This window comes from Hemitrygon akajei, chromosome 4, assembly GCF_048418815.1.
Source record: "Hemitrygon akajei chromosome 4, sHemAka1.3, whole genome shotgun sequence".
Classification (NCBI taxonomy): Eukaryota; Metazoa; Chordata; class Chondrichthyes; order Myliobatiformes; family Dasyatidae; genus Hemitrygon; species Hemitrygon akajei.
The window spans coordinates 159,473,889-159,497,732 of NC_133127.1; the positions used below are offsets into that span (position 1 = coordinate 159,473,889).

Sequence of the window (23,844 nt, forward strand, 5' to 3'; positions counted from 1 at the left end):
TCAGGAAATCCTGAAGCAGTCTGTAAGAGAACTGTGACTTGGGAGAAGATTTGTTTTCCAGCAAGACAATGACCCCAAGCAGAAAGCCAAAGTTACACTTGGAATGGCTTAAAAACAATAATGCCCAAGTCAGGGCCCAGACCTCAATCCAAATGAGGATTTGTGGCTGGACTTGAAAAGGGCTGTACACTCACAATCTCCATGCAATCTGACAGAGCTTGAGCAGTTTTGCAAAGAAGAATGGAGAAAAACTGCAGTGTCCAGATGTGCGAAGCTGGTAGAGACCTATCCACACAGACTCAAGGCCGTAATTGCTGCCAAAGGTGCATCTACAGTAGCATGCAATGGGTACCCCTGGTCAAAATTTCTGTTACTGTGAATAGCTAAGCAAGTAAGAGATGACCTGATTTCCAAAAGGAATAAAGTTAAAGATGACACATTCTTTTAATATTTTAAGCAAGATTACTTTTTTATTTCCATCTTTTACAGTTTCAAAATAACAAAAAAAGGCCTGAAGCAAAACTTTGGGCACCCTGCATGGTCAGTACTTAGTAACATCCCCTTTGACAAGTATCACAGCTTGTAAATGCTTTTTGTAGCCCGCTAACAGTCTTTCAATTCTTGTTTGGGGGATTTTCGCCCATTCTTCCTTGCAAAAGGCTTCTAGTTCTGTGAGATTTTTGGGCCATCTTGCATGCACTGCTCTTTTGAGGTCTATCCACAGATTTTCGATGATGTTTAGGTTGGGGGACTCTGAGGGCCATGGTAAAATCTTCAGCTTGCGCCTCTTTTGAGGTAGATCATTCTGGATTTTGAGGTGCGTTTAGGATCTTTATCCTGTTGTAGAAGCCATCTTCTTTTCATCTTCAGCTTTTTTACATACAGTGTGATGTTTACTTCCCAAATTTGCTGGTATTTAATTGAATTCACTCTTCCCTCTACCAGTGAAATGTTCCCCGTGCCACTGGCTGCAACACAAGCCCAAAGCATGATCAATCCACCCCCGTGCTTAACAGTTGGAGAGGTGCTCTTTTCATGAAATTTTGCACCCTTTTTTCTCCAAACATACCTTTGCTCACTGCGGCCAAAAAGTTCTATTTTAACTTCATCAGGCCACAGGACTTGTTTCCAAAATGCATCACGCTTGTTTAGATGTTCCTTTGCAAACTTCTGACGCTGAATTTTGTGGTGAGGACATAGGAAAGGCTTTCTTCTGATGACTCTTCCATGAAGGTCATATTTGTGCAGGTGTCGCTGCACAGTAGAACAGTGCACCACCACTCCAGAGTCTGCTAAATCTTCCTGAAGGTCTTTTGCAGTCAAGTGGGGGTTTTGATTTGCCTTTCTAGCAATCCTACGAGCAGTTTCTCAAAGTTTTCTTGGTCTTCCAGACCTCAACTTGACTTCCACCATTCCTGTTAACTGTCATTTCTTAATTACATCATGAACTGAGGAAACGGCTACCTGAAAACACTTTGCTAGCTTCTTATAGCCTTCTCCTGCTTTGTGGGCATCAATTATTTTAATTTTCAGAGTGCTAGGCAGCTGCTTAGAGGAGCCCATGGCTGCTGATTGTTGGGACAAGATTTGAGGAGTCAGGGTATTTATAAAGCTTTGAAATTTGCATCACCTGGCCTTTCCTAACAATGACTGTGAACAAGCCATAGCCCTAACAAGCTAATTAAGGTCTGAGACCTTGGTAAAAGTTATCTGAGAGCTCAAATCTCTTGGGATGTCCAAACTTTTGCACGGTGATCCTTTCCTTTTCCCCACTCTAAAATTGTACAAAACAAAATCTTGCTAAAATTGCTAAAACAAAATTATACAAGCACTAATCTTGCTTAACATGTTGAAAAGAATGTTTCATCTTTAACTTTATGACTTTTGTAGATCAGTTCATCTTCTACTCACTTAACTATTCACAGTATTCACAGGGGACAAGCTCTCCTCTACAATCACTCTGAGCACTGGTGCCCCACAAAGCTGTGTACTCAGCCCCCTACTGTACTCACTGTACACCCATGATTGTGTAGCCAAGTTTCCATCGAACTCAATATATAAGTTTGCTGATGACACCATAATTGTAGGCTATATCTTGGGTAATGATGAGTCTGAGTACAGAGATGAAATTAAGAATCTGGTGGCATGGTGTGAAGACAATAACCTATCCCTCAACGTCAGCAAGACGAAGGAATTGGTTGTTGACTACAGAAGGAGTAGCGGACCGCACGACCCCATCTACATCGGTGGTGCACCGGTGGACACAGGTCAAAAGCTTTAAGTTCCTCAGGGTGAATATCACAAATGACCTGACTTGGTCTAACCAAGCAGAGTCCACTGCCAAGAAGGCCCACCAGCGCCTTTACTTCCTGAGAAAGCTGAAGAAATTTGGCCTGTCCCCTAAAACCCTCATTAATTTTTATAGGTGCACCATAGAAAGCATTCTTCTAGGGTGCATCACAACCTGATATGGAAGTTGTCCTGTCCAAGACCGGAAGAAGCTGCAGAAGTTCGTGAACATAGCCCAGCACATCACACAAACCAATCTTCCATCCTTGGACTCACTTTACACCGTAAGCTGTCGGACCAGTGCTGTCAGGATAATCAAGGACACGACCCACCCAGCCAACACACTTTTTGTCCCTCTTCCCTCCGGGAGAAGGTTCAGGAGCTTGAAGATTCTTAAGGCCAGATTTGGGAACAGCTTCTTTCCAACTGTGATAAGACTGCTGAATGGATCCTGACCTGGATCTGGGCCATACCTTCCAAATATCTGGACTTGACTTGCACTACCTTACTTCCCCTTTTCTATTTTCTAATTATGATGTATAATTTACATTTTTATTATATTTACTTCGATGTGTACTTCAGGGAGCGGAAAGTGCAGAATCAAATATCGCTGTGATGATTGTACGCTCTAGTATCAATTGTTTGGTGACAATAAAGTAACAGAAATTCTGACTGGGATGCCCAAACTTCTGCAGGCCACTGTACTAAATACTGACTTGCAATGGGTGAATACTAATACAATCAATTATTTTGTGTTTTATATTTGTAATTAATTTAGATCACTTTGTAGAGATCTGTTTCCACTTTGACATGAAAGAGTCATTTTCTGTTGAGCAGTGTCAAAACACTCAAATAAAATCCACTGTGATACAATGTTGTAAAACAATAAAACATGAAAACTTCTGGAGGGTTGGGAGGGTGAATACTTTTTATAGGCACTGTAAGAGCCTTGTATTTGACACTCACCATAACTGAGAAATGGGATCTGCTGCTTCTTGGTTTCTCATTCCTGTGGCAAAACTATTTACAAATGGATGTTGTGGGGCTGCATAGATGTGTTGTTTGGCAACACTGTTTACAGGAACATGTTGTTTAGTAATTTGTTAATGTGTCATCTCATATTTAGGAGCATTCTTTCTAGATGTCCTCATGACAACAAGTAGCCTTGACAGAGGTGGCTGAACAACTACAACTTACACAGCTATAGTTACTTTACACTATACCACTTGCCATGTCTTCACTATATCAGAAAAATTGGCCTTGGTTTCACCACATTTTGCTGGTACCTCAATCACTTTCTCAGGTCCTTCATGTCCCTTCAGGACTTGAAAAGTCCCTCATCTGAAATACTAGCTTTCCACATTCGGTGCTTGACCTTCTTACTTTCTGCAATATTTTCCATTTTCTGTTTTTGGATCATTTTTTATCCTACTCACACAAGTCTGGCGTTCTAGGCTGCTCCCGGTCCCACTCCCTTGCCATTAACAACTCAATACTTAAACCAAGAAGCCTAATGTGCTGTTAATTCCTGCCATTAAACTCACCCAAATTTTGACTCAGTCTACCTCACACCTATGCTTTGTTCTGCACATCCCACCCCCAACTTCTCTCCTACTGGAAATCAACTTGCATATCTCTTTCTCATTCTCATACCCAGCCACAGACATGAAGTATTGTCTGTTGCTCCTTCCACAAGTACTCCTTGATCTGTTGAGGTTTTCCAGCATTTTCTGTTTTTATTAGCCTGAGTATTCATTTTAAATAGGAGTAGGTTAATTGTTTTTAGCTTGGCCCTAAATTATCTTAGCAGGATAAAGGCCTCAGTCTCATAAAATGACATTGTTATAAATATCCTCAAGTTTAATAAGATTGGTACTATCGAAGTAGTTCTTGGTTCTGAGAGACGATGTTGGTCAGTATTGAGAGTAAGGAATTTAGTGCCATCTTCTGGTATTGGAAGGCCAAGATGCCACGATAGTGATGCGATTACAGCACAGGATGCTCCGGAGTTCGGAGTTCAATTCCAGCGCTGTTTGTCCTCCCCATGGAATGCACGGATTTTCCCCGGGTGCTCCAGTTTCATCCAACACTCCAAAGATGTACTGGATAGGTTAATTGGTTATTCCATGATTAGGTTAAAGTTAATCGGGGTTGTGGGGCTGCAGAGGCAGCATGGTTTGAAGGGCCTACTCTGCACTGTATCGCTGAATAAACAGCCAGACAAATAAATACATGGAACTAAGTCACTGTGGTACAAGTCCTCTGGAATTAATCAAGTGGAATATATTTTAATAAGGAAGGGACTGCACTATAATCAAGCAGTGATTACATAAATAGATTAATAAGGTATATGTAGTGGATAGTGAACCATGGTAATGGGAATCAATTCTCTTAAACATCATTCTGAAGTGACAAGAAGCACACGTTTCAAAATAAATTACAATTCCAGAGCTCTCCACATCAACAAAACCTGCTTTGGCTTTCCTTTGTTTATGCGACTTGCTATTAATAGGTCGGAATAATTCAATTTTTGGTGTGCTGGCAAATCACCCTTTGAGCATTTGTGTTGCATATATTGGGGGAATTTCTGATCACCGTACAAAGACAAACTGATGCCAAGTGCTTCCAACCTGTGCTATGGAGTAATCAGAGGAGTTGGTGGCCTGCAAGCCTTCGTTGCCATTAATTCCTACTCCAACATGCGCAGTCTGAATCATCCCCACATCATTGGCTCCATCTCCAACCGCTAGAGTGATGGCATTAACATTCTTTTTGACCATTTGTACAATTTCTGATTTCTGGAGAGGTGAGACTCTGAAAGAAGAAATAAAATGTTAATGACTTTAACAGCTCTGGAATCTGAAAATTGTTTTGTGTTAGAGTCCTACGTTATAAAACAAATACCAATAGACTTCAGCCTTTAACAGATGAATATTGTAGCTGTATTGAACATCCAGTGATCAGCAGTTTAAGAGGCTAATATCTCAAAAGAGATTGTTCTTGTATTGTGCATCATTGATCTTTATAGATGTAAATTGGTGATCATTTAATCTTTGTGTGGAGGAGAAGTAATTGGTGGTAGAAATAAATGAAAATCAAATGTCAGATTGAATATTTTATTAAAAATAGATTTGAGCAGGATTGCTTTAAAATTGACACACTGTCGAACAAAATGATGTTGTTGACCTTAATAGTTTGATTAATTGTGGACAAAAGAATCATGGGTGTCATTTAAAAATGCAGCAAATTTCTACAAAAACAATAGCTATCAATGTATAATATCTGATTTTTCCTAATCATCTAAAATTAGATTGAAATCCAAATTCCAGGTTGGGATTAGCTCTGGTCTTCACAATGCCAAAGGTACATGCAACGGCAGTCCCAGAGTCCCCAGAATCAGATGTGCAATCATGGTCTGTTAACAAACAGCAGGACATACAACATGAACATCATATAGAAGACAATTTAAATTGCTTATAGCCATTGTGATTAGCGTAAGGGTATTACAGTGCCAGTGACCCAGGTTCAGTTCTGCTGCTGTCCCCAAGGAGTTTTCTCCCATGACCACTTCGGTTTTCTCCAAAGACACATGGGTAGGTTACTTGGTCATGAGTGCAATAGGGCAATGGGAAATGGTACCACAGCATAAAAGCCAGGACCAACAGGCTCCGGGACAGCTTCTTCCACCAGGCCATCAGACTGATGAACTCACGCTGATTTGAGTATATTCTATATTACATCGACTGTTCTTTTTATTATAAATTACTATGATTGCACATGGCACATTTAGATGGAGATGTAACAGAAAGATTTTTACTCCTCATGTATGTGAAGGATGTAAGAAATAAAGTCAATTCAATTAAATATTTATACATATTTTTTATATACACACACACTTACTGCAATTCAGTTTTTTCCTCTATTATTATGTATTGTACTTCTGCAATGGCAGATCAGATTTGATGGACTGAATGGCCTAATTCTGCTTCTATGATTTATTGTCTTATAATTATTACACATAGTTTAATACACAAAATTGGTCTTTCTGCACCCATAGCTGCAAGGTGACTTACTTCATAACAGGAAGTAATAACGTCTAACTTGAAAGGAGGATTCAAAACTGATTTGAGTTGATCCCTAAAAAATTATAATTGCCCAAATGACAAGTTTAAAAACTTACTGTAAAATTCAGACGTACAACAACTCTGGCAGGGTTTGCAAGACATTACTTCCTACAAAGCGAAACCCAAAAGCATGAATGACAGCAATGCTTCACTACCAGATGAACTCAACACCTTCTATGCCCGCTTTGAAAGGGAGAATATAACTACAGCTGTAAAGATCCCTGCCGCACCTGATGACCCTGTGATCTCTGTCTCGGAGGCAGATGTCAGGCTGTCTTTAAAGAGGGTGCAACCTCGCAAGGCGGATTGACCTGACGCAGTACCTGGTACGGCTGTGAAAACTTGTGCCAACCAACTATCGAGAGCATTCAAGGACATTTTCAACCTCTCACTGCAATGGGCAACAATTATACCAGTGCCCTAGAAAAATAATGTGAATTGCTTTAATGACCATCGCCTAGCAGCACTTACATCTACAATGATGAAAAGCTTTGAGAGGTTGGTCATGACTAGACTGAAATCCTGCCTGCCTCAGCAAGGAACTGGACCCACTGCAATTTGCCTTTTGCCACAATATGTCAACGGCAGATGAAATCTCAATGGCTCTTCACATGGCCTTAGACCACCTGGACAATACAAACACCTAGGTCAGGACGCTGTTCATCGAATATAGCTCAGCGTTTAACACCATCATCCCCACAAACCTGATTGATAAGTTACAGAACCTGGGACTCTCTACTTCCCTCAGCAACTGGATCCTCGACTTCCTAACTGGAAGAACAGAATCTGTGTAGATTGGTGATAATATTTCCTCCTGCTTGCTGATGATCAACACTGGTGCACCTCAGGGTTGTGTGCTTGGCCCACTGCTCTACTCTCTCTATACCTATGACTGTGTAGCTAGGTATAGCTCAAATACCATCTATAAATTTGCTGATGATACAACCATTATTGGTAGAATCTCAAATGAAGAGATACAGGAGCGATACATACCAACTAGTGGAGCAGTGTCACAGCAACAACCTTGGACTCAACATCAGTAAGACGGAAGAGCTGATTGTGAACTTCAGGAAGGGTAAGATAAAGGAACACATACCAATCCTCAAAAGGGATCAGAAGTGGAGAGAGTGAGCAGTTTCAAGTTTATGGGTGTCAAGATCTCCGAGGACCTAACCTGGTCCCAACATATCGATGCAGTTATAAAGAAGGCAAGACAGCAGCTATACTTCAATCAGGAGTTTGAAGAGACTAGGTAAGTCAAAAAATACAGTACACTCAAAAACTTCTATAGATGTACCATGGAGAGCATTCTGACAGGCTGGATCATTGGCTGGTATGGGGCGGGGGGGGGGGGGGTGCTACTGTACAGGACCGAAAGAAGCTGCAGAGGGTCATAAATTTCATCAGCTCCATCTTGGATACTAGCCTGCAAAGTACCCAGGACATCTTTAAGGAGCAGTGTTTCAGAAAGGCAGCGTCCATTATTAAGGACCCCCAGTACCCAGGGCATGCCCTTTTCTCACTGTTACCATCAGGTAGGAGGTACAGAAGCCTGAAGACACACACTCAGTAATTCAGGAACAGCTTCTTCCCCTCTGCCATCTGATTCCTAAATCAACATTGAACCCATGAATACCACCTCACTTTTTAAAATATATATCATTTGTTTTTGCATGATTTTAAATCTATTCAATATACATATATTGTAATTTATTTTTTTACTTTTATTTTACTTCCTCTTCTATATCACGTATCACATTGAATTGCTGCTGCTAAGTTAACAAATTTCATGACACATGCCAGTGATAATAAACTTGATTATGAAAATACATATTTACTTATGTAATGGATTATTTAAAAATATTGTTAAGAGTGCCTGATGCTGCATTGTTACAATTAAGACAAAGATAAACAACTAAGGACATGTATGTGAGTTTAGGATATAAAATAGCTTACTCCTTCTGTTACTGAATGTTAGAAAACTCAGTATCCCCCAAAATTATAAAATGAGAATCATACATATAGGTCACTAGCCATAGTTGCTTAAAGTATTCTTGACTGGGCATGGCGGGAAGGTTGTGATGGAAAGAATAAAAATATTAATGATGATTTTTGGTTTTGATTACTGAACATATACAGTACATTGACCTCTTTTTCTATCTGCATAGTTTGTTGACTTTTGCACATTGGTTATTTGTCTATCTTGTGTGTAGTTTTTCATTGATTCTATTGTGTTTCTTTGTATTTATTGTGAATGCCTGCAAGAAAATGAATCTCAAGGTTGTATATGGTGGCATATATACACTTTGATAATAAATTTACTTTGAACCTTCAACTTAAGTTACACCAAGAAGATAAACAGTCACATTTGCGTGAAGTACTGGAGGACAGCTGCACTTCAGCACGTAATAATAAAGAAAATGAAGAAAGTAAAGTTCTAAAATCAGCAACAAATGGAATGGATCAAATAATATCATAAAATGGTTTTCAAAAGGGTTTATGATAAAACACAATTAATCATTGTTTTTTTACAACTACCATTATTGTTGGGTTGTTAAGGATTATAGCACAATCTTTATAAAGTTTAAGTATCAGTTATGCAGTTAAATGGTCTAATAAGCTGCATGTATGAAATCAGATTTCATCAACAGTTGTTCTCCTAAAAACAAAATGAAAACTGGCTCTGGTGTTGTAGTAAACCTATCTTTTATCTCACACCAAGTGCTGAGATGAAGGAATGATTGATTAGTACTGGTAACATGATATGTAATGGTAACATTTCATAATTTTTTTCTCTTTCTGTCTTTGATAGGCAGGAATTTGACGTAAAGTGGATCGGCTTCCCTTCAGAACCACAGATTTGCTTTCCCACCACAGTGAGAACTGCTGACTACCTGCCTTAGAATCCCTAACAGATACTTTGTTCCAATATTTTACAGAAATGATTTCTAACAATGAAAGAACAGGACACACTTTGTGTATTTTTAGCTAATTTAACAGCATTTTTGCATTTGTATCCTCTTATATTTGGTACTATTTTGGGTTGATATGACTATTTTTCCCAAAATCCTCCTCTCTTTTGACTAAAGCTTTATCAAAATGTACTTCTTTGTCCTAAACTTGTGGATAGATGCATTTCAGAATGGATAAATTCTGTAATTTTTAAATCCCAAAAACCAGATACCTTTAATGGGAGAGAGGAGATTCAATGATTAGTAAATTGTTAATACAATTGTTATTTATGTAACCAGTGCAGACTTCCTAGCTAAGATAGAAACATAGAAAACCTACAGCACAATACAGGCCCTTCGGCCCACAAAGCTGTGCCAAACATGTCCTTACCTTCGAACTACCTAGGGTTACCCATAGCCTTCTATTTTACTAAGCTCCATGTATCCATCCAGGAGTCTCTTAAAAGACTCTATCATTTCCACCTCCACCACCGCCGCTGGCAGCCCATTCCATGCACTCACCATTCTCTGCGTAAAAAACTTAACCCCGACATCTCCTGTGTACCTAGACTAGGAATCTAGATATACACAGACTAGGAACCAAACCTAAAAGTTGATGAGTCAATTACATGGAGCTTTGTAGGGCTGGTGTAAATACATCACATAAATTCACTGACAATTAACTTACCATACATTTTGTCAAGAACACCCTCTGTCCCAAATATATTAAAATTTACTTAAAATATTAGTAATACTGTACCAAACATATTTTAAACCTGACTATATGGTAATCATTTTATAGCACATACAAAATAAAGCACATGAATTTTAAATAGATATTTACAGTTACAGTGCAGAAAAGGCCATTCCAGCCCTTTGAGCCACGCTGCCAGCAACCCGCTCGATTTAACCCTAATCACGGGACAATTTATAGTGACCAATTAACCTACTAGCCGATATATCTTTGGACTGTGGGAGGAAACCAGAGCACCTGGAGAAAACCCACACATTTCAAATTAGATCACTTGACCTGCACTTCATGATCCTTAGGTCATTCCTGAAGCACCAACACCATGAATCTGTGCGTTCATACAATAAAAATTAAATGTTACGCATTGCAGTGACTATTGATTTGTATACTTCTGTATACAATGGCCTAAAGCTTTGGTCTCATTTCATCCTTAATACTTCAGTCGTCAACTCTTCTTCATTCCTGAATGTTTCCCAAGCTTTCAGTCAACTCAAACCGGTAGCCAATTTCCAAGATACAAATGTTTTGATTATTTTAATACAATTTTCACTTTTACACTATGTAAAATTGTAAGATGTATAAAAAAAGGAAACATGGATTTTTATTTTCTTCCACCCATGGCGTTAATTTAGTTATCTTATGTCATCATAGCACCAGAAAAGTTCAAATGTCATTTTAGAGATTGAAGCACAAGATCCACATTCACAATGCTGCAAAGCACCAAGGGAATGAAGCACTGTGGGAAGTTCCATCTTCCAGATGAGGCACTGAACTAAGTTCCCATCTGCACAGCAAAGAGAAAATCAGATGTCCCTTGGTGGTATTTCAAAGAATAGAAGACTTATCCATTGTGCATTGACAAAATTTATCCTTCAACCATTACCACTTGGAGATAATATCTGGCCCTGACTGTTTTGCACAAATTAGCTGGTCTGTACCATTGTAACAATGATTCATTTCATAAAGTACTTCATTAGCTGAAAAGCACTTTTTGCTGCGTTGTCTGGACAGGGGCTTTCTAATTACCCGTCCTTCTTTCTGAGGGACGTCCTCTCTCATCTTGGTACACTGCTCACATAAACAGATATAATAGTTTTACAAGAAAGTAATTCTTGCTCCTGATATTCCACTTACTTAAACAATGTTTAAATCTGCAATGTCATGATTTTTAAAAATTAATAGTTTTCCCTGTTTTGTACAAACATAGGACACAATGCCTGTATAAATCGGATCAAAATATATCAGATGTACTTGATTTGCAGAATATGTTTTCACAAAAACATAAATGTTAACTATTCTAGACAAATAACCAAATGACCACTTAACTTTAAACTTTGTGGAAAGGGCATTAGTACCAAGAAAGATACAGATTTAAATCTATTAATTCAGATGGACTCAGCCAAATCTTGGAAAAGAAATATTTGGCTATTCTTGGTCATAAGCATTACCTCCATTTCTTGCAAATTACGCAATGACTATTCATTTGCAATTTCTTAGGATTTTGTGCCTATAGGCATGAATATACACCTTTTTTGACAGTGTAGTTAATATACACAGCAAGAAAAAATAGTGCTATATCTTCAAACTGGCACCACGGGAGTATTAATGCTGGAGAGTAAGAACTATTTATCTCTATTCTTATAGCACTTTAGAAATATCTATGCAGGCGGAGTGCAATTATAATTGGCTCAGGGGCCAGTGACTAAGAGAGACTGAAGCTTCAGATTGAAAATATGTGCTACTGACTCAGGGTGAGAAGCACTGGGAGCAGAGGTAGCACTGAAACTATTATTCAAAGCAGCATTTTGTGACCTGTGAGAGCAAAAGCAAATGGAAAAATCTAGTTATGTACAAACCGGATTATAATTTTTTAGTACCCTGTGGTCATGCATAATGCAAGACAGCATCATTAATTTATCGCAGTAAAAGCGCTATCTAAACAGCATGCAGTACTATGCACATTTCATATATACAAAAGGCGTCTTAATATTAGATTTCAAAATGTAAAATAACTGCAAAATCCTCTTCGCAAAAAACAATTATTACAAGATATCGATGGCACACAAAGGAGCAACATTTAGGCTGGAGAATGAACTATTATCCCTTTTTATCCCAATGTAAACAACATTTTTCAAAACTTAAAACTAGCACTATGGATAAAAGCATAAAGTGAACACAAGCTTAAAGAGAATTACGGACTCCAAGTAATTTCCTATAACCCCTGGATCTTGAACCTTATATTACATCCATCAATGGCTCAAAATTTGTTGGCATTCATGACTTGCTGGCACCCTGCATTGTGCCGTGCAATAGGTCAGACCTAGTCCAAGCCCTGTATGAAGGCAGCTTCATCTGTTACAGCAAGACTCCATAGACTGATTGGATTTTTCCCGTGATATGACACCATCATGTAGACTTTAAGCTTGGGCAAGCCCTGCCCAGGAAACAAATGAAAACCTAGATAGCAAGCAAAGCCATGTCCCTATTCTAGGCATTTGTCAATGTTTCTAAATGTCAGTGAAATGCTCAAATAATGAAAATATCAAGTCTACAAAAATGTATAGAAACTATGAAACACTTAAAACTCCACATTTTACAAAACAAACACAAGGGGTGTCACTATAGTTGGCAGAAGGCTATTATTCTTCAAAACATACTGTAGCTCCAAGTGCCCAAATCTAAGCAGGACACTATTGCAGCAACTTATTAATGATCAGCAGTATATAAGAACAAGTGTACTTGTTTTAATGTCTCCTTAAGGTTTAGTTGTTAACCTTGAAAACCTGTAAGTTCACTAAGAGTCTAAGCAAACTGCCAATTTCAAATGTGAACAATGAGACTTTACATTGTTAATAATGAGATTAGAGCACAAGAAAAAGAATCAAGAGGCAACCACCTGGTTCTTTGAGCCTGCTCTGCCAATCAATAAGATTGAGGCTTATCATGTGAATCACGGTCATATTCATGGCCAATCTCCGTACCCATCAATTCCTTAGTGTCTAAAAATCTATGCAGCACAGTTTTTAAAGACTCAATATCTGAATCCCCTGTGGCAGAGAAAGCCAAGCATTTGAAAAATCTCTGCAAGATATTTTTCCTCATAATCTCCATCATAAATTGCCTTTCTAGAGAATATATCCCTCAGCTTGACAATCCAAATTTAAAAATAATCAGTCTCTCAGCATCAATCCTATCAAACCTTCTTAGAATCTTAATATCTTTCCCAATAATATCTTCCCTCATTTATCTGAAGTTCAGTGACTATTCAAATTGCTTTCAGTGGACAACCCACTCATTGTAGTGAATCATTTGGCTGACAACATTGGAAAGGTAGCCAACATCAATGGCAGGGCAGATATTTAAAGAGCATTAGCACAAGGTTAACTGTACTGACAATGTTAAAAAGTCTTATTAATTTTGCCAAAAAAGAATTAAAATGCTTAGAGAAAGAGACAAAAAAAAACAATTCTAATACTGAACTTCAGATGTTAGTGATCTGAATTAAAGGCAAAAATAACTTAGTCATATTTATCTCATCAGTGGGGTTGGAGGGGGGAATGGTGATTTTGTAGTTGGTTTATCTGGAAGAACAAGTGTCTGTCAGTTCTTTGTTTCTGTTTCTAACCACTGAAAAGTTTCTAAATATCAAAAGAAAAATAGAAAGAGCAGTAAATAGTAAAATACTAAATCAAATCAATATTTGGAGTGACCACCCTTTGCCTTTAAAACTGCAACAGCAGCTGGCCAGAGGGAAATGCTTCAGGCTAGCTTGCTGTTGGGCAGATTTAGCGTCAGCACCAGAATACGATTAGGAACCAGAGAGAAAGGCGAGAAGCACCGGAAAGATCAGTGATTGATACCTATATCCAAGGGACATTGGAAACTATTGTGAATGAAGACTGGGAGCAAAGAATACAGGCTGAAGAAAACTGAAAGCTGAGGTTAGGAAAAACTAAAGGTGACAGGAAATGATAAAAATGAGCAGAATATGGTGCTGTGCAAAATTCTTAGGCACACATAAAAAAAATCTGTAAAGTGAAAATGCTTGCAAAAATAATAAAATGAATTTTCTAAATATCAAAAAATTACTACAAAGAGCAGTAAACAATAAAATATTAAATCAAATCAATATTTGGTGTATCCGCCCTTTGCCTTTAAAACCATATGAATTCTTTTAGGTACATTGTTGTGCAGTTTTGTAAGAAAATTAGTTGATGGGTTGCTCCAAGCATCTTGGAAAACTTGCTACAGTTCTTCTGCAGATACTGGCAGTCTCACTTGGTTCTGTCTCTACAGGAAATCCCAGACAATCTTGATGATGTTGAGATCAGGGTTCTGGAACCATCTAAAACCATATAAAAAATCTTGCCTTCCTAAGACTTTTGCACAGTTTTGTAAGTAACTCAGTCTCTCAAGCCTGCCCCGCCAGTTAATATGATCATGGTTAATGTACGTCAAGTTTCAACTCATCTTCTGTGCCAGTTCCCCACAGCCTTCAATTCCCTGATCTTTCAAAAATTTACCTTCTTGTTCTTTAAAACTGCCAATGATTCAGGCTTCACAGCCTTTGGGAGTAGAAAGAACAAAGTGTGGAGAACATGAGAAGGTTCCAAAACATGTGATCACATGGAGGTAGGAGGTGAAAATCTGCTGTGGATTATCAAGGAAGTGGAAAGAAAAATACTTCTGGAAGCAATAATTATTGCCCCCCTTTATTTGCCAGATATACTGAGGCCCAGAAGTTTCATCGCACTGGATTAAATTTAAGCTGTAGTTAAATAAGGATCAAGATGAGAATTAGAATATTCACATGGAAAACTGGCTTGGCCACCTTTCCATAAATCTCCTCTGGTGAAAAGCAGAAGCATGCGGATTTTATACTTCTACATCTTTGTCTTAAGACAAACGGTACCCAACCTGGGGTCCATGGACTCTCAATTAATGGTAGGGGTGTCGATGGCATAAAAAAGTTTTGGAACTCCCATCTTAGACAGTCCTTTATTGAGTATGATCTTCTATGATTACAGTTCTGTGGGTTCCAAGGTAGTTGAAGGATCCACAGACCATGCCATGATGGACAGGATGAAGGCTGCTTGAAACACTGTGTGCTCCTTTTGCTATTTCTCATAGCCATCAGCACCAGCTCAATGCCTTTCCTCTATTTTAAGCAGCAATTCTAATGACTTGCTTACAATGGTAAAACATTCTCCAAGGAAATTAAGAATATTCTAAAGCTTCTTAACCTCAAGCTTGTAGCAGTGTGTGGTTTAGAAGTCTGGTGTCATGTATGTGGATGATGTGTCCCACCAAGCTATGCTCATTGATCTTGACCAGAATATCAATTCCAGCGATACCAGCCTCAGAGAGGCCACAGATAAAGGATTGCCAACCACCTTTAGCTTAGAATATTTCATTTCACTGCACTTCCAAGGCACATTTAATCAAATAACTGGAAACATAAAGAGAAAATAAGATTAGTGGAAGAAAGTTAACTATGATGCATTTTCTACACTCATTGGCTCTGCAGCTTGAGGCTCCAAACTGATCAGAATTCAGTGAAAAGCCAAGATCAGCATGATGAGCAGACTAAATATTCTGGAATGTGTTTTCTACATGAGAATATCAGATGGCTGGGAGTAACAGGGAAATGTGATTACGTATTTAAATGAAATACAGAATAACTTAGAACACCAACTAAACTACTACAGTACTACAAAACCGTGTATTAGTTCCTCGGAGTTATTAATGGAGGAAGTAATCCAGTGTATGCTGCTGTGTTCTTTTGATTGACTGTAAACAAACAAAATCAGTGCAGACACTGGACTGCCTTCAAACAATGCTTTTGATGATTGCATCCTCCAAATCTTCATTTCCATTGCAACATTCGATTATTGTCAACGCCATCAAATTCTTTATAGTTCCTAATGTGAAGCAGTGAAAGCATTTCATTGTCATTCCTGGGCCATTCTGGCATCTCCAAGCCCGAATGATGCTTGAAACTGACAAAACAGTTCTTAAGTGTCTTACCGACAATTATCAGTCAATCACAAATGCAACTAATGCTATTTAAAAACTGTTCACTTCAAACAAGTGTAGTGCCTCATGGCCACATGACATGCATGACAAGGACGCTAGTTAGAAACTGTTCATCAATAGTTTCCTACCCCAATTAAGTCGCTTAGTGCCCCAAATTATCCAAGTAAATGCCAGCTTTTTCTTTTTTTAAATTAAGTGCAATCGTGAACAACATCCAGATCAGAAATGCTGATCAAGTCAACTAGTTCCCAAAGAGAACTCTGATAGGCCAATCAGATGGTTCACTGCTGCTCAGCAATAGAACATAAAAAAACATATGTACAATTAAGAAACATTAAAAAATAGTAGAAATACTGGAGTCATGATGAAGAAGTCTGCTGGAGAGAGACATTTATACACACGCTGTCCTCCATAATTCAGGGAGATTGAAGGATAAGGTTACAGAGTGACAAACGTGAGAGGAGTATTTGGAACTAAAAACTAATCCCTACCGGGAGAAAACAGCACCTGATCTTTCCAGCAGTTTAAGGACTAAGTCCAGCCAGAACATAACTCACAAGTGCTCTTGAAAGTCAGGTATTAACCCTACCTGCCAACAACCAAGCATTGCCATCCTGGTCCCCTCCATGATAGCTTATGAAGAGACATGTGACTTCCCTCCCAGAGATGATAGGTGTTCGTGCACTCGACTCTTGAAGGCTTGGACCCCATCGTCGCAGATGTTTCCAACCACAGCATCTGGAAGGCTGTTCCAAATTCTGATAGCACAGTGAAGGAAGCTTCTATCCAGTGCGTAGGTTCTCACATCAGGCATAGAAACAGCATGAACAGGCATAGATAAACTTGATCGTGTGGTGCGCCGTCTCATAAGATGAAGGCAGCATGGCGCGAAGGTCTGCAGGGCTGTGGCTGGTGTGCATTTTGTATAGCCCAATAGCTGCAGCAACCTGTCATCTGCAGTGTAAGCTACTGATGGCTAGCTTCTCACGAGCTGTGGCTTCATCTACACCTATAATCCTGAGAGCCTTTCTTTGAATGGAATCAAGCTGGCTGAGGACACTCTGTGAGGCACTCATGCATGATAAACAGGCAAACTCCATGATACTTTGTACCTGGGCTTTGTAAACTGTGGATCTGCCCTCTTTGTCTAGTTTGGATGCTACTTCCCACAGAGCTCCAAGCCTTTGTCCAGCCTTGTTTGAAACAGTGGAAAGGTGTTTATCCCACACCAAGTTGCTGTCAATATTAACACCAAGGATTACTAGCTCCTTCTCAATCCAGTTTGCAGTTCCCAAAATACAGGTCAGGGTTAGATGGATGGTCTTCCTAGACATTAGCACTTAGTAGGCTCAAAGGTGACATTCCAGTCGCCTGCCCAGGCTTTCATCCTGTCAAGATCCCTATTCAGGCCTGCTGTCACTGTATTACTCTCTCCGGCTCTAATTGGTGCAAATAGTGTGGAGTCATCAGCGAACAGGTATAGCTCTTTACTGCATGCATCAACCAAGTCGTCAATAAAGATGGAAAACAGAAGTGGCCCAAGTATTGAACCCTGTGGTACAGATGCATTGATGGCTGAAGAATCAAAAGCCTGACCAGAGATAACAACTTTGATGGTCCGTCCATGAAGGTAGCTCTGCAGCCATTTAACCAGCTTTCCAGATACTCCTTTGGATCTCAGCTTAACAAATCAGCTTCTTGATTTGTTTTCGTTCTTTAAGAGTTGTCCCAAATAAGTGGCTGACCCCCTGTATTTTCGGGTCAAATTGGATTTGTCACATAGGAAAAGCATTTACTGTAGATGTCGGATTATAAGCCGCTACTTTTTCCCCACATTTTGAACAGCTTTGAACACTGCTGCCTTTACTACGGTGCGGCTAATGCATGTTTTTTTTTCATGCCGCCAAAAACATTTTGCCTCGTAACAGTAGACCAATAAAATTGATGAGTAGTTCACAGAGGTCCAATGAAATTGTACGATAAATCAAGCGCACTTTCACAATTAAATTATTGTAAATCAGTCATTTGTACTCACCCTCATCAACATGGAAAACACTCGAAGAAAAGCATTGTGCTGCCTTTATGGCAGTTATTTAGTTTATAATATTTTCGCTTAGTAATTCATTTGTTAGTAATTTCTAGTTAAAGTTAGAAGTGTTTTAACTATATTTGTTTTCTGTACTACATTGCGGGATGCTATGACGTCACACCTGGTTTCGCCGCGTCTTGTGGGAAATACCAGTTTGCGATAAACGGGAAGGTGGGGGCGAGCGGCATTAGACCCGACCGAACGCTGCTTTTAAGTTAAAGGCGATCAATAACTTTTACTGGTAGGCTGCAGTATATATATTTTTTACCAGTCGTTAGGAGATATTGGAATGTTGTTCAGTAAAAAAGTATACGCAACGTAATTTGTGTTACCGATACGTATGTATATTTAAAAGTAGCCGCGTTACAGGCACGGTTCGAAAAAAAGCATTTGCAATATGTATTTGTTTATGTTACCATACGGATTTAATTAAAAGTTAAAAAATCCTCACGTGTAATATCTTTCTGTGTAAATATCTTATATTACAACGTGGGACACCTGCGGCCTAAAATCCGGTGCGGCTTGTACAAGTACAAAATTGATTTTCTTTCTAAAATTAGAGCCAGCGGCTTTTAATCAGGTGCGCTCTTTAGTGCGAAATCTACGGTAGATAAATCACAGCAAGAAGTGGTAATATGCAAGAATTTTAATTTTATTGTCATTTGGTAGCTGGTTGACAAAGTGAAGTATACACTACAAGTGTGGCATCTGTAACTTAACTGAGGTAACAGGATGTCATGACTATTTTAATCTAATTTAAAAAAAACTCAAGACTGGATCTCGCATCTGAAAAAGGCTCTGATTACTGACAGCTAACACAAACAGTTGGGTCCAGAAGTCACCAGATACCTGATGTTATTATTTATTAACTTAGTCCTGTTCTGGAGGTAATACTTCAAGGCAAGGCAACCTTAACACTTGCAGTTCAGCCCCAGCATTTTTCTTTTTTTACTTAAAAGCATCTATTTTAACATCCACAGTATGCCTTGAACACCCAAACACCATGTATTTGCAAAGAAATCATGGATAAGATTTTCACACAAGGTCAATCAGCAGATATTTCTACCATGTATTTACTTTTGTTAAACCTTTATGTTCTTAAGTACAAAAAGCATGGAAAGAAACAGTACACCTGGCAAAAGAAAACTAGTATTTAGGATACATTTCCAATTTTCATACTTCAGGTTAAATAAGTCTGATTTGCACTGGGTTTTATTGATCTGAAAACCTGGGCAAATATGGGGATTAATATTAAGTTTTGAGCGAATGGAGGAATATACCACAGTTCCGTCTGCACTTCAGAGCCACTTTGAAGCATATATATCTTTTAAGCGACCCAGACAATCTGAAATGACAGCCCCAAAACACACCATTAAATCAGGAAGTTCAGTGAGCGGAGACAACAATGACATTAATACCTCAGATTATGTTACTGGGCTTGATTGTACGTGGTATAGATCACCAGGTGCTTCAATTACTCAGCAATAGACTTTCATATGGTGGCCGGAAGCAGGGTGCTGTTATCTACGAGGCATTAAAATCTGTTCTAAAAAAATCCAAGAAAGGATCTTCAACTTTAAACATTCACTCTGTTTCCCTTTTCACAGATGCTGCCAGACTGGCTGAACGTTTCCAGCATTTTCGAATTTTATGTTAAATCAATTGTTTCAACGAATCACAGAAGTTTGTCAGTTCAAGTTATTAAAAAGCAACAGAACCAGTTTCCATCCTTCATCTCCCCCTCACATCATACCCTCCTCTTTCAAGATATTTATTCAGTTACTTTTTAAATACTTCAAATGAAACTGTCTCTACTACCATCCCTATCATAATCAGTAGACAGTTGTTGAGTTCAATTCCTTCTAAATAAAAATGTAAGCTTTAACACCTTCAATTCTGAAGAATTTTAGCAATTTTAAGCTACTAAGCAACAATAATCTGGAGCTTCTATTTTCCTTGACTACTTTTTATTAGGATTCAGAGCCTGCTGCCAGATACTGAGTAGATAACTCAATGTAGGTAATATAACTAAATGTACTTAGTTGCCTGGAAATAAGTTTAAGCTCAGAATAGGAACTTGTCACTTTTGGATCAGTTTTTCTGACTAATGATCCTACTGTTTAGTTGCACAGTACGCCAGAGAACTGACAAAGACTAATACAAAACAAAGTGATAGATTAATATAAGAAGTAGCCATTACATTTCAGCAACTGCTTCGAAGAGAAATCGACAATATTCTTTTGAGGAAAAAAAACATAATATCAAATCAAAATCAATTCAGATAGAAGTTTCCTCATTTCATAGTGAAATTACTTACAGATCTTTGCCATGCTTTATTAGCAAGAGTAGCAATGGCAACAACTCCCAAATAACTAATTTACATAATGGCCTGTCATCACGTTTAGTCCGTTAAAGTTTTAATACTAATGTCATAATTACAAATTCAGTTGAGTTACTTTATAATACATCGAACAATGCAAACAACAAGTCACATCAAAACCTTTTAAATTCTACCACACTCCATAGGGATTAGGTGTTTAAAACATTTTCTGAATAGAACAGTTAATGAATAAATAGAACTATTCATCTCCTCAGTTCTATAGCTTTCACAGAACAGATTATTTGATTCTTATATTTAACACATTGTAACAAGATTGGACAATGGAAAGGAAATGCACGTGAAGATGCAAGATCAAACATTGTACTTCAGGTTTAGTGGGTTTAGAGGGTAGATAAAAGATGGACAACAGATTGAGTCAAGATTCATAATGAATAGCCATGTGACTTGTGGTGAGGGCTGCATACCCTCACAGACCTCAAAGCCAAATGTTGTGGTGCCGCCAACACTGTGGCCTCGCTCCCAGATGAGCTCAGTCACTTTTACGCTCAGTTCGATGTCGCTAACTCTGAGCATCTGAGGAAAGCCACCACTACAACCTGTGACCTGGTCATGTCTGAGGCTGAGGTATGCAGGTGTTTCCAACGAGTGGACAGTCGCAAGGCTGCAGGACCGGACAGCATCCCAGGGCGAGTACTTAGGTTGTGCACAGTACAACTGGCAGGAGTGTTCACAGACTTTTTTGATCTCTTCCTCTCCCAGCCTACAATGCCTTCCTGCTTCAAAACATCCACTATTGTCCCTGTACCAAAAAAGACCAAGGTAACATGCTTGGCGTCCTGTCACACTCACCTCAATAATAAGCAAATGCTTTGAGAGGCTGGTCAAGGACTACATCTGCAGTATGCTACCACCCACACTGGACCCTCTACAATTCATCTACCGACACAACTGATCAACAGATGATGCAGTAGCCACAGCTCTACACACCGTCCTTACACATCTGGAGAAGAGGGATACATGTGAGAATGCTGTTCTTGGACTACAGTTCAGCATTCATACCATAATTCCATTCAGACTCAACAAAAAGCTCAAAGACCTCAGCCTTGATCCTGCTTTGTGCAGCTGGATCCTGGACTTCCTGTCAGATCACCCACAGGTGTTAAGAGTGGGCTCCCTCACTGCCAGCTCTCTGACTCTCAATACAGGAGCCCCTCAGGGCTGTGTACCAAGACCCCTCCTTTACTCTTTGTATACCCATGACTGTATCACCACCCACAACTCCAATCTGCTAAGTAAATTTGCCGACGGCACTACATTGATTGGCCTAATCTCAAACAATAATGAGGTGGCCTACAGGGAAGGAGTTATCACCCTGACACAGTGGTGTCAAGAAAGCAACCTCTCCCTCAATGTTGCAAAAACAAAGGAGTTGATTGTGGATTACAGGAGGAATGGAGACAGGCTAACCCCTATTGACATCAATGGATCTGGGGCCAAGAGGGTAAATGGCTTCAAGTTCCTCAGCATCCACATCACTGAGGACCTCACGTGGTCTGTTAACACCAGTTGTGTGCTAAAAAAAAAGGCACAACAGCACCTCTTTCACCTCAGATGGTTGAGGAAGCTTGGTATGGGCCCCCAAATCGTAAGAACTTTCTACAGGGGCACAACTGAGAGCATCCTGACTGGCTGTATCACTGCCTGGTATGGGAACTGTACCTCCCTTAATTGCAGGACTCTGCAGAGAGTGGTGCAGACAGCCCAGCGCATCTGTAGTTGTGAACTTCCCATGCTTCAGGACATTTACAAGGACAGATGTGTAAAAAGGGCACGTGGGATCATTGGGGACCCAAGTCATGCCAACCATAATCTATTCCAGCTGTTACCATCCAGGAAATGGTACCGCAGCATAAAAGCCAGGACCAACAGGTTCCAGGACAGCTTCTTCCACCAGGCCATCAGACTGATTAACTCACGCTGATTTGAGTGTACTCTATATTACATTTACTGTTCTTTTTATTATAAATTATTATAAACTACTATGATTGCACATGGCACATTTAGATAGAGATGTAGCAAAGATTTTTACTCCTCATGTATGTGGAGGATGCAAGAAATAAAGTTAATCCAATTCAATCTGCTATAGACCTGTTGCTTCAGTAGGTGAATTAGAGGTGATCCAAGTTGCCACTCAGTCAAGAGCTGATATGCTTCAACATTAGCCTCTCAAAGCACTTCGTCACTGTGGATGTAGGTGCCACTCATTTGTAACACAATATTCTTTTACTTCTTAAGCCCATCACCCCTACTGGGGCATAGGCTGCCAACAGCAGCTTGCCAGAGTCCTCTGTCTTGGGCCAGTCTTCAAATTGTCCCCAGAAGTAGCCCATCTTCGAAGATCTTTCCTCTCCCAGGGGTGAGATATTTGGAGCTTCTGTTGGCATTTCTGTAGCTTTGGGTTTTTATCGGATGGCGATGCTCATTCCATGCCCAATCTTCTTCCTTTCGCAGTCGGGCTGGGATCGGCCATGGTGGAGTTTTTTATAATACAATCAGCCTATGTAACTGTTCAATACTGCCTAGCTTCTAGAGATATTGTATCACCAATAAAAACATGTCTATTGTGGCGACCCACTTCCTAGTGCACTCGAACCGGCTCACAAATAGCCAGCGTGCCGGCATAAAGGCCAGGTCTGCTTCACCAACAAAGGGAAAAGCCTGCGCGGGACTGTGAATACGTGCCCCCTACAGCATACGCGCGCGGGACAGGACTGTGAATATGTGCCCCCTACAGCATTCGTGCCCGGGGAGGGCGGGATCAGGGAGGCTTTAAAGCGAGGCCGTGAAGTTCGAATAAAATCTTCTTTAACGGCAGTTTACCGACTCCGTGTCGTTATTTTAGCGCTGCGTGTAGCACACCGCTACAATATGATGTTTTAGGCACTTGGAAGAAATAATAACCAAAAATGGATTTCTATGAAAGATTCCCTGAAAGCTCTTATAATTCTGTGTGGCAACTTCCAGTCCATAGTATTACCTCTAGTGTAAATTTAGGCTGAATACTGATCAGAGCCAAGCCCCAATACTGCTGCCATCCTAAATCCACATCCCAGTCAGGTCTCAGAATAGCTGGAATTCTAATGATTATTCCCTCACCTCCTGGAGTTGAGGGCAGTTGTAGCTAATTAACTGTCACTTCAGCTCACATCAGTCAACCCAGCACCGGTCAGAAAGCAAAGCTCTGGCTTGGATTGCTCACAGGG

The 23,844-nt window shown here is 39.6% G+C and overlaps 1 protein-coding gene and 1 long non-coding RNA gene across 11 annotated transcripts in view; one reads left to right on the forward strand and one right to left on the reverse strand.

Moving 5' to 3' along the window:
* Positions 1-11,261, forward strand: part of LOC140726856 (uncharacterized) — a 72,199-nt gene extending 60,938 nt beyond the window's left edge. The window contains exon 3 of the long non-coding RNA XR_012098742.1: positions 9,226-11,261. This is a non-coding gene — a long non-coding RNA (uncharacterized lncRNA). The remainder of the gene's footprint in view (positions 1-9,225) is intronic.
* atp8a2 (ATPase phospholipid transporting 8A2) overlaps positions 1-23,844 on the reverse strand; it is a 461,717-nt gene that overhangs the window by 110,545 nt on the left and 327,328 nt on the right. For all 10 annotated transcript variants that reach the window (XM_073043757.1, XM_073043755.1, XM_073043759.1 and 7 more), the window contains one exon: positions 4,920-5,103. In XM_073043757.1, coding sequence (XP_072899858.1) covers positions 4,920-5,103 — 184 coding nt within the window. The remainder of the gene's footprint in view (positions 1-4,919; positions 5,104-23,844) is intronic.